We start from the raw sequence: 12233 nt of genomic DNA, 5'->3' as shown, positions 1-12233 counted from the left end.
CAGTCCAGGAGAGACGAGAACAACCTAAGGACACAGGGTGAGATGTCCCAGGTAGAGGAGTGAATCTCTGCCCATCTCCCCTCCGCCCTCTTCCCAGCTTGCAGTAACTTCTATGCTTCAAGAAGGCAGGGCCCACGCCTAACTCACGCACTGCTGCACCAGCGCCCAGCCTCATGATAACACAGTAGTTGCTTAATAAAAACGTATATAATTAATCCGTGAACTCAGTAATTAAATTCTATGTTAAGCATCGTATGGCAAATGGCTTGCCTTCTCAGTTAACCTATAAACTACTGATCTGGGGACAGAGATCTCTGGCTTGTCCTGAGAGAACAGCCCTCGAAGAGCCTAGCGCTGTAGTGAGCACATAGGAGTTAACTGCAGAACTGATACTCTCTTCTGGGAGGAAGAGGGAGTCAAAAACCCACCAAAGCTTGTGGCAAATCTGGAACAAGTTTCTTTTTTTCTCCTTCAAGACCTGCCTCAAGTTGGTCTTAGGATGGCTACCTTCCTCAGGATAAGAGCTTTTCAAAAATTAGTAATTTATCGTTTCCCCTCAGTCAGGAGAAGCCTTTAAAAACTGGGAGCTGGCCCTCACCGGTTTGGCTAAGTGCATAGAGCACATGTGTCAAACACAAGGCCCGAGGGCCAAATCCAGCCCACCAGGCCTTGCAATGTGGCCCGCACTGCGCTGTCATCACTGCACTCCGCTGTCAGTTTATGACATTGTCAGTTTATGACTGTTCAGTAAACCATTCGGCCCGCGATTTAGGCTGGATTTTAGATTTTGGCCCCTTCTCTGATTGAGTTCGACACCCCTAGCATAGAGCATCGGCCTGCAGAGTGAAGGGCCCCAGGTTTGATTCTGGTCAAGGGCATGTAGGCACATCCCCAGTAGGGGGTGTGCAGGAGGCAGCTGATCAATGTTTCTCTCTCTATCCTCTCCCTTCCTATCTGTAAAAAATCAATAAAATATACTTAAAACAACAACAACAACAACAGCAACAACAAAAAATCCTGGGAGCTGCTGTACCGTGGGAGAATTGCTAATGACTCAGGAGATAGTTCCCTCCCTGAATTGTTTTGTACCATTTTTGAGGCACGTGTCACCTTGTTTTGTCTGAAGGTAGCATTCCTGACTGATGGCTCCTGCCTGCCTAGGGGAGGCATCCCTCAGGAGCTGCGCGTCCCTTGAGAGTGGCCTTTGTCATTCTACCTTGTAGTCTCTGCAGCTTGAGGAATATTCCTTGAGAAATATTAAACATGGGCTGGTTATTAGATGACATTGTCAAATCACTTTCACTTTGTGAAGTATAAAAAATACTCTAGATATTTACTAGAGTAGTCATTGGTGAAATTACATGATATCTGGGATTTGATTTAATATATTCCAGGAAAAAAAATAAGTGTGGGTTGGGAATGTGTTTTATAGCTCTGCAGATCCACTCTCTACTCCTCAGTGCCTTGCTCGCTGCCCTAAGAGCCTGACCTGGAGGTAAGAGGATACTTCAGTGGGAATCCATTAGCCTCTGGTTTCCAGTTGCTTTCTAACAGAAGACCCAGCAGAAAGGAGGGAGGGGAGAAGAGAAGCTAGCAAGATTGACACTGGCTATAACCTTCAACTCAAGGTCATTGCTATACCTAAAGCTATTTCTCCTTCTGGTGGTTTCTCCGACCCTTTACACATTCAGATCTAGGAACCGTGTCAGTTCTGGTACTGTGAGTACTGGGTTTCTGCATAGCCCTTGTGGTTCCCCAACCCCACACCTACATCTTTGTAATTAACCCCTTTAAAAATAAGCTTTTGCCTGGCCTGCGTGGCTCAGTGGTTGAGTGTGGACCTATGAACCAAGAGGTCAGGGTTTAACTCCCGGACAGGACACCTGCCCGGGTTGCACAGCCTTTGCAGGGTATGCAGGAGGCAGCCAAATGATTATCTTTCATCATTAATGTTTCAGTTTCTCCCTTTCACTTCCTCTCTAATATCAATAAAAATATATTTTAAAAAATAAAATGAAAAATAAACCTTTCTGCCCTTGTTTGTTTGGCTAAGTGGAGGGTCCCGGGTTCGACTCTAGTCAGGGGCACTTACCTCAGTTGGCCGGCTCAGTCCTGGCCCTGGTCAGAACTCGTGTGGGAGGCAACCAATTGATGTGTCTCTTTCACATCGATGTTTCTCTCTCTCTGTTTCTCCCCCTCCCTTTCACTCTCTCTAAAAATCAATGGAAAGTTATCTCTGGGTAAGGATTAGCAAAAATAAAAAAAATAAATTAAAGAAATAAACCTTCTTAATTATCCTATTGAAATTGTGATTGATTCAGAGAGATAAAACAAGAATGGTATAATGTTGGTAACTGTGGAAACTAAGTGGTGAATAAGTAGGTTTATTATTCTTTTACCTCTATTTTTGTGCATACTATAAATGTACCTAAGTATTCTTAAAAAAATAAACACATAACAAACATAAGGACAAAATGCTTTCTGGATTAATTAATTACTAATAAAATTTAGTTCTATAAGTCTTGTGTATTCAAAAATATCACAATCCAGCCAGGACTGGTTTGGCTCAATGGACAGAGCGTCGGCTTGGGGACTGAAGGGTCCCAGGTTCGATTCTGGTCAAGGGCATGTACCTTGATCGTGGGCATATCCCCAGTAGGAGGTGTGCAAGAGGCAGCTGATAGATGACTCTCTCTCATCGATGTTTCTAACTCTCTATCTCTCTCCCTTCCTCTCTGTACAAAATCAATAAAATATATTTTTTAAAAATCACAATCCAGGTTAATTCATACAAATTATATACGTCTTAGTGTGGCAGTTAGAAAGGATGCATTGGAATATGAGGCTGAAGACCACTGCAATAAAGCTGTTTACAAAGAGAGTTTAAGAGGTTAGAAGGAAGCTAAATTTCAAGGCTAGCTTTTCAAGATGAAAGAAAAGTATTGGTTTAAATCTAACCTCTCATTTAGCAGGTCTTTTTAATAACTTATGCATAAGTGTCCACATCTCTTATTCATATGAATGTTCATCTCAAGTCTAGGGGCTGAAAAAATAAATTTTTTATGTTGTCTTTTTCTTTGTGGGATGTGGGGGTGTGAGGCATGGAGAATGAGGAAGAGGAGAAGAGAGCAGAGGGTTGTGGGATCACCGACTCAGCATATACTTTTTCTATCCCTATGGAAACCTGTTCACCTTCGATCCAGATCGCTCCCACAAATCAAAGCCGTGCTACATGTCCCCCTGACACTAAACTTTTTCTTGGTAAATGGTTACCCATCAGTGTTTGCTTTAGGGTCACGGAGTGTGGGTATCTTTAGAAAATGCAGATTGGGATCTGCAGAAGTCGGTGAAAAAGGAAAATGTGAGGTGGGTCCCTCTGTAAAGAGCAGGAAGAGTTTCATGATGGGGGCAGCGGAGCAGTAAGCCAAGCACGGGCACCTCAGAGCCCAGCGTGCTGGGCAGGTACACAGGTCCCATACACAGAAACCGGCCTCGCTGGGTGTTCACCTTTCTGGATTGGATGCTACCTTCTCTCTGAGCACTAGGAGATTAGTTCCTATGCATTTCTATTCCCATTCGTTTTCAACCCCTAGATTCTGATGACAACAAATGGTAAAACACATACCTCTTTCTCGTCCCCACCCGGAAATGATGCACCTATCATTAGGTTTGAACAAATACGGAGACCAGGGCACGCAGGCGGGGACAGTCGTGGGCACCACACAATTCGTTTGTGATCGGCGTTTTTTCAGTTCAATCAAAGCGATGTCGTTTTGGTAGGTGCCTCCATTGTAGTTTTCGTGGATAATAATTTTATTGACCATCTGAACACTTATCTCAGGGTTAGGATTTATCCAGTCTACTAATGATACCCATACTTGGTAACGGTGAATTTTACTGACTCTGTAATAGAAAAAGGAAAAGGGAAGTAAAATACGTTAATAAAAAAAGAAAGCTCTAAGTGAGGTCTTCTGATGCTTCATCTTTATATTCTCCCTTCTAAAGAACAGTGATCACTTGCCCAGATTTCTTTTTTTAATTTTTTATCTTTACTCTCATGAAGTAGTGTAATTAAGTTTAAGGACAGTGTTAAAAAAGTCAGTGGGCAAAGGAAGAGAGGAATAATCTATCTAAATAGAAACTTAAAATGCCACCTAGAGTTGGTAATATATTAGCTGGGCTGTGGTAGAGTTGAGGGAGTGAAATGTGATGATGCTTAGATTTCTGCCTTGTGTAACTAGGTGAAGGGTATTGTCATTTGCTGAGATAGGAAGCACTGGGACAGAACCATATTTGGAGCTAGGAGCATATCATGAGCTCAGTGTTAGAGATTCTGAATTCAATGTACTTTAGATATAGCCAGGAAGTATTGATAGGCAGTTGACTATAGATATTCAGTTGTTGGAGGAGAGGTCCAGGCTGGAGATGTTGTGTCAGCATGTAGTATTGTTTTAGCATAAAGCACAGTCAACTTTAAGGAGAGAAGAGAAGGGGAAACCAAATTCAATATTAGAGAACTCCAGAATTTCACTTGGACAATAATGCCCAGTCACAGAAGAGGGAAGCTGCAAAAAAGGGAGGGAAGGATGAGAGAAAACCGGAAGGATGAGAGGAAACCAGGAGAGTGTGTATCACAGAAGCCAAGAGAAAAGGGTCATTCTGGAAGAAATTACATTTTGGCTCATTGCTCCAACCCATGAGGATCTTCATGGGTATCACCCAATATATTAAATCATTCAACATGTTTCTCATCCCTCTCAACTTTGGGTCATCTGCAGATTTGTTAAGTACGCCTTCATCTAAGCTACTGTCAGATATGTTGACCTTGATTTTATCCTGGCTCTGCTATTGGCTAGTAGTGTAGCTTCAGTCAAGTCATGTAACTTCTCAGTCTAAGTCTGCTTATCTGTATAACGGAAGAGTAATGTTTACCTCTTAGAACTGTGAGAATGTTAAAAAGAATGACACTTGTGAAAGTGCCAGGCGCAGTATTTGGTCTGTAAGAGGTGCTCCAGAAATAATATTTCATCCATTCTAATGATCAGAACAGAGGCCAGAATTTCAAACTCTGTTCTCCTCAAAGATGACCTTTATTCATTATCAACACTTGTAGGTATTTTCTTTCTTTTCTTTTTTAAAAAATATATTTTATTGATTTTGTACAGAGAGGAAGGGAGAGAGAGAGTTAGAAACATTGATGAGAGACAGTCATCGATCAGTTGCCTCTTGTGCACCCCCTATTGGGGATATGCCCGCAACCAAGGTACATGCCCTTGACCGGAATCGAACCCAGGTCCCTTCAGTCCCCAAGCCAACGCTCTATCCATTGAGCTAAACCGGTTTTGGCAGTTATAGGTATTTTCCTGCAGTCACTGCTGTGGACTGAATTGTGTCCCCTAAAATTCACACGTTGAAGCCTAATCCCCAATATGATTGGATGTGTTCGGAGATCGGGCCTTTAAAGAGCTTTAAATGAGGTTATAGGAGGGAAGCCTTAACCTGCTATGATTGGTCTCCTTATAAAAACAGAAAAAGCCCTAACCAGTTTGGCTCAGAGGATAGAGCATCGGCCTGTGGACCAAAGAGTCCTGGGTTCGATTCTGGTCAAGGGCATGTACTTGGTTGCAGGCTCCTCTCTCTCCCTGGGCCCTGGACAAGGCTCATGCAGGAGGCAATCAATCAATGTGTTTCTCTCACATCAATGTTTCTCTCTGTCTTTCCCTCTCTCTCCCAATCTCTCTAAAAATCAATGGAAAAATATTCTAGGGTGAGGATTAACAAAATACATACATACATACATACATACATGGACATCAGGAATTCAGGCTCATGGAGAAAAGGCCATGTGAGAACACAGTAAGAAGATCAAGATATCAGCAAGCCAAGGAGAAACTATCCCTACCAATATCTTGATCTTGAACTTCCAGGCTCCAGACTGAGAAAATTAATTTCTGTTGTTTAAGACCCCCACTCTGTGGTATTTAGTTATGACACCCCTTTCAAATGAATTCAGACACTTATTAACTTGCCTTATAGGTCCTGCATAAAAAATTATATTTCCGATCTGTAGGTAATTATGAGACATCTTTTGTCACATGCTAATGTTAAATCCAGAAACACTATGCCTCCCCTACTTCTCTGACCCAAGAATCTCAAAACCTTTTCAATGGAGGAGATAAACGTTTGGTGTACCAACCTACTTTCCACCAGGCAAATGAGCCAAGCGAAGTAACTTGGTACCTATAGGTTTGATCTGCCCTTGCTAGCTGGGATCAACAATTTGGTTTGTGGGGTCACAGTAGGCTTTGGAGGTTTGGCCTGTGAGGTCCCTGTTGTGAATATCAGAGGGTATTTAGGAGTCAGTAGGGTGGAACTTGTCAATGACTTTTCTCAGATATGTTTTTGTTTTATCATCTGTCACAATCTCTATTACTCATGTTCATGTTTCAGGAAATTCAAAATCGAGTGGAGACATATTTTACCTGACACAATGTGCAGCAGTCAGGACCCAACAGCCACCAATATAAATTCCTCCACAGGTGAATCTCTCGTCTTCCCTAATTGCCACCTGCCATGGAAACTCTCCCTGTAAAGACAAGTGCATGGTCACTGCCATTCAACAAGCAGGAGGCTCTAAGATACTTCCATCGCAAGACTCCCAGTCTCTTATAATTACCCTAGAAGTCCAGTACATGAATTTCATGCTCATAGGGTTCCTAGTGGCTGGCGGAGGCTGGCCAGATACTCCCTCCCTTCCCCTGGCCTGCCCCACCCCCTGGACGAACTCCCAAAAGACCTCCCTGTCCAGGGGACAATTTGCATAAATACTCTTTTATTATATAGAATATCTCACCCCTATCCCCCCCTCCCCCCCAACTCAGGCTGCTCCTGGGAAGGAAGGAACATTAGGACTTTCGTGCAGGTTTACCACATGTGCTGGTATTCCTCCTACGACTCGTTTCCTTCGAGTGGGTGCTCTGCTTTTGACTCCACAGGATAACGTAGGGAGCAATGACTTTATCCGTTTTCTTTCTTCAAGAAAAGAAGAGATTGTATCATGATTTTGAACCCGTTACCTTGTGGGCAGGCATTTCTGAATTATCTATGCCACACAAAAAAGCAGAATCACAGCTAATATGAAAGAGGCCAGATTCATTAGCAAATTATTTGGGATGCTAAACTGTACTATTCATCTTGTGTAAAAATCCTGGCTTAATATTAAGATTAGCTCAATTCTCTCAAAAATCTTCCTAAAGGTGGACTAGTGGCAGAGGGAAGTTGGTTAAAGGGCTAAATATTTACCAACCTCTGGCCAGTGAGAGATGCCATATAACCAGGCATTACTCCTGGATCAGCTCAGGGAAGTCTCAGAGAAAACACTTTTTTTTCTCACTTTCATAGTTTTTACTTTTAAAAAATATATATGCTTTTATTGATTTGAGAGAGAGAGAGAGAGAGAAAAGGATAGGGAGAGAGAGAAACATCAATGTGCCCTAACTGGGAATCAAATTGGCAACCTTTCACATGGGACAATGCTCAATCCACTGAGCCACACTAGCCAGGGCATTGCTTTTACTTCTTAGAGGCTGTTTATATGGGGATATTTTAAATACTTTCTGTATGTCAGACACCATGCTAAGTACTTTGTATGTGATTAACTCATTAATCATTACATTAACCCTGAGAGATAATGTGCTGAGAACCCCTAGACAACTCCGGGTCGGCTGGCCAGGAGAGGGGGGATGTGTATAGCCACTTGACATACGGTGACATTTCCTTACTCTGTGAGCATTCAGATGCGGCACCTTTGTTACTGGGAAGAAAACACGGTAGAGCAGGCTTAAGACATGAATTTGCAAGAGAATTCACGACAAAGAAAGTAACAGTATAAGATGCTCTCCTTATTCTCTCTATTTAACCATGGCATGAACATTTTTGCAGATGTGCTTCTGAATGAGAAAAGAAAATTAATATCACTGTCAGTTGCTTTGAGCAATAAGGAGGTAGGTCCTCAAGGGAGAGAGATTGTGAACAACTTCCCACCCTCCTAAGGCTGGGGGAAGAGTGTGAGAGCCAGTTTTAAATGTCAGCTTGGGCTTTGGGAAAGAGAGAGACCTCATTCACTGTCTGTGAACCCAGCTTGGGGAGTATCAGAAAAATAATGTTATCTTGAATAGAAAATAAAGGCCTTTGTTAAAAATCCCTTCTGAGTAGCTGTAGCTTTGTGGTCTACATTTTTTATTTATTGCCTGACTTGTTTCAATGTTAATTAATTTGGGAGCGTGGCAATTAGAAAGGAGTCTTGTGTGAACTTCAGTTTAATGTAGCCCTAAAACAGGGAGCTATTTTGTATTTGAGGTTAAGTGTCTCATCTAAGGTTGTATAGCTAATAAATAACCGAGTCAGGATTTAAAACAAGCCACCCTGACTTAAAAGCTCTTGTGAATTTGCCAGGAACTTAACACTTAAATTTAATTTGGCTTTTAGTGCACAATGGCCAGAGCACAGATCTTCGCAGACCTTCTAGTATCATGGTTTAAAACCATGAAGAAGAAAAGCTTAGTTCGATGAAATCCATTATTTTTCTATTTTAAAATGTATGTCCTGGGTCATACTTGAAATTTTGTTGTTTCCTCTCTCTCTCTCTATTTCACCATGACATGCACACTTTGACCTGATAAAGTTCAAAATGAATAGAAAAACTTCATGTGGGACCAGAGTATTGTTTCACTTCAAAATTAGTCAGATGCACTAATCAATTTTTAAAGCGGTTCTCAAGAAGTATTTATTAAAGAAAGGAGAGAAGTAATGTTATTTTTTTTCTACTTAAATTTATACCACAGGTAATTGTTTGCTTGAATTAATTATAGTATACACATACACACACACACACACACACACACACACACACACACACACACACACTTGTATATACACTCGACATTAAAATTAAACTTAAACCAATGCACCAATAGTAAAAAAAACAACAGTAATGTCAACTTACCTGCATCCATATTAGCAGTCAAAATTTCTGTTTCTTCTATAATAAAACAAATTTCCAATGTTTAAAATTGTGTTAATAGTAAAATTCAAATCATTACAATCATTAAACTTGGATAATAATTTTCTGTCTTAAAACTTGTCCTCCCTTTAAAAAGGACAGCACAGAAGCCCCCAAATCATCTGATTTCCTCTCTTTGGCTACATAATTATGAAGGTTCAAGATGAATGGTGTGGAATTTGGCAGGCATACACTTGAGGTGTCTGTCGATGTAAGTGAATGGGGAAGCTCACGGGGCTGCTGTTTTCTGCATTTAGAGCAAGCACAATGCCCGGATGGGAGAAGGAAAGCTTCTCATTCAACTCTGCACTCACAAGGTCCTTACCTAGGCAGGGAGCAGTCCCTGCCACTGACCCAAAGAGTCATTAAAAAGGCCCTTCTCAAAAAAAAAATAATAATAATAATAAATAAAAAGGCCCTTCTCCTTTTGTACACAGTAAGGTACTTCTTTCAGTGGTCATGCAAACAATGGCATTTCATTGGTTTCAGTGTTGGGCATGGTTAGTGTCAGACATTGGGATGCAGAAGTCAAAAGAAAAAATAAAACAAACAAAACAAGTCAAAAGAAAAAATAAAACAAACAAAAAAGATTCTTCTTTCTTCCTTAGATTTTGCTTGAAATTCTGGGGAATGATTTCATCTTACTCTGCTGCCCTGGAACATTTCGGTCCCTCACAGGATCCTGATGTCACTGACACGGGATCCAAAGGTGGATTCCCAGCAACACGCAGCTCTGTCTTGGATGAGGTTACTGCCCAGAGGGCAGTGTTACTCTGCTGCAGCAATCCTGTGTCTTAGCCCTGGATTCCCCGAGTTCTTTTTAGATGATAAATACACATATCTGTTATGTCACACACCTAGGTTATTTTCTGGGCAGACAGAGTTCTCTGCTCGGAGCTGTCACAAAAGCACCCTCATTAATCACAGAGAAGTCTCAGCATTCATACAAAACTCTCAACAGAGGAAGATGGGGAAGTCCGGTGTAGCTGATGTGTATCAGATGTCAGAAGAGCAGCACAGAGATTGATAGCACTAATCATAAGAAAAACAGCCAATGACTTCGATTATATAAAATTAAAGATTTCTATTCAGCAAAGTTCACTTCGAATACACAGGTGGGTGGCAGGATAGAAGACCTATGCAATGTCTTCAACTGAAAAATGGATTAATATCTGGAATGAAAACCAACAAGATAGAAGATTGCAATCTCAACATGAAATGAGGCAAAACATGTTGACTGGTGAAAGCAAAGAGGAAAGAAAGAGAAGAAAAAACTCAAACAACCAGCATGCCTATAAAAGATATTTAAAAGTATTGGTTATTACACACATTTAAATTAATAAACGGAGCCATGCCATTTGACAGTATGAGGCCAGCAAAATCGGAGTGCTGGGTAATGCTAAATGTTGGCGCGATTGAGGAGAATCCTTAAGCATGGTTGGTAAAGGTGGGGACTGGATGCAGATGTGTACCCCAAGACCCACCCGTTTCTTGCCAGATAGATGTCTCAAAGAAGTCCTCCTACACATCCCTAAGGAGAGGCTGTTCATTGCAGATTGGGGACTGAAAGCCCATTTCTGAGAAGGCAGAAAGAAAATTATGAAGGATGAACACCACGGAGTATTTTATGCAGCAGTTCCAAGCAACAGATTTAGTAGCCCCATGACAACACGGACAGATCTTGAAAACAGAATGCTTTGTGAAAAGAAGAAAAGGAAATAAGAGATCTACAACAGAATGCTACAGGAATTAAAAATGAATGCTCACAAAATAACCATACACATTGGGAGAGAATGCATATAAACAAAAAGGCTTTCATGTTACATCACATTAAAGTGGCTGCTGTGGAGAATGGGAGTAAACAATGGGGGCAAAAGAGAATAAATAAAGCAAGAGTAGGGTCTTGCCTGGACCAGGGACAATCATGTGCAATGAGCTGGGGAGCATCATGAACTCGTCTCTCTGCCCTGTGGTCTGAAACTGGGCAGGAAGGAAGGGGCAGAGGGAGGGAAGAAGAAAGGCAATAATGAAGGCTGCTGGTGGTGGCAACATCAGCGGCCTTGGAAGCAAGATAACAAGAGGGGGAACACAAAGAAACAACCCCGAGTTTAGGCACGCAAGGGTGATCATGAGCAAGTAAGTCCCCCAGGAATCCTAACAAATCCTGGGGGGAACGGGGGCCGTGAGCTTCTGGTAGTCATTCTATACCAATAAGAAAGAAAAGGGTGATCCTAAAGAACCGGATCTGGGAGCTTCTGGATTTTAAAATAATTGAGAAAATACCACCTATCATGCAAAGAGATAGATCTCTTTCCTCTGGTGGCAGTTTGGTCAGGAGCTGCCGGGTTTTGAGAGAAAGGCGAAGAGGAGAAGGGTACCCCTCCTTGGTTTTGAGGCAGAGATGGAATGTGCAGGAGCTGCCCTCTGTGGGCGGTTTGGTCAGCAGGCTGTGGAGGGGTGTGAGAATGGGACTGAAAGTCTACCCCACTATGGAAAAAAGCCTCTGTGCCTGAATTAATATGAAAGCTGGGTTAGTGGCAACACATGGTCATTTCCTTCTCAGTTAAAATATAAGAGAGCAGTACCTTTGCCTTGTCTCAATTCTGTACTATCCCAACGCGATAGTAAAGGGCCTGAAAAAATAAAAAACAAACAATTTACCACAGCAAAATATACTTTTTTATTTGAGAAAACTGTATCAATATACTATACTATACTATACTATACTATACTATACTATACTATAAAAGATATACTATACGTATATCATAAAAGTTGTAATTTTTTATCCTTATCTTCAATTCTGTAATGCAAATTTTCTATTATAAAAATAGATTTACCTTTTTTGTTAGGATGTCCAGCTCCTGAAAACAAACAAAAAACATCACTCTAGCAAAAAAGTAATTTTCACTTGAATAAAATATACACAAATCATTATTATTTTAGACATAGTTTATCAATTTAAATGTACAAAAACATAAAAGTGGACCACAGTATGCCATCTTCCTTTGGTTTTTAATACTGCATAACAAATGTTTCATCTTCCATTTAACACACGAATTTCACCACAGCAAGGAAGTCATTTTAACTTGAGACTTAAGAAGAGATTTATACTTGTCCTTTCTTAGAAGAGAAAAATTAGACCTGTTATAGAAACAGAAGGGTAAGCAGA

General features: G+C 41.2%; 1 protein-coding gene across 6 annotated transcripts in view; it reads right to left on the bottom strand.

Annotated features, from left to right (window-relative positions):
- The window catches only part of CFI (complement factor I), a 46291-nt gene that overhangs the window by 2730 nt on the left and 31328 nt on the right, over positions 1–12233 (bottom strand). For all 6 annotated transcript variants that reach the window (XM_084872372.1, XM_084872371.1, XM_084872373.1 and 3 more), the window contains 6 exons: positions 11902–11925; positions 11647–11694; positions 9005–9040; positions 6929–7032; positions 6483–6586; positions 3626–3903 (listed from right to left, as the gene is read on the bottom strand). In XM_084872372.1, coding sequence (XP_084728498.1) covers positions 3626–3903; positions 6483–6586; positions 6929–7032; positions 9005–9040; positions 11647–11694; positions 11902–11925 — 594 coding nt within the window. The remainder of the gene's footprint in view (positions 1–3625; positions 3904–6482; positions 6587–6928; positions 7033–9004; positions 9041–11646; positions 11695–11901; positions 11926–12233) is intronic.

The sequence above is a fragment of the Pipistrellus hanaki genome (genome assembly GCF_964339955.1).
Source record: "Pipistrellus hanaki genome assembly, chromosome: 1".
Lineage (NCBI taxonomy): Eukaryota > Metazoa > Chordata > Mammalia > Chiroptera > Vespertilionidae > Pipistrellus > Pipistrellus hanaki.
The sequence above is the reverse complement of the archived record's forward strand: the minus strand, read 5'-3'. Positions and strand labels throughout refer to the sequence as shown.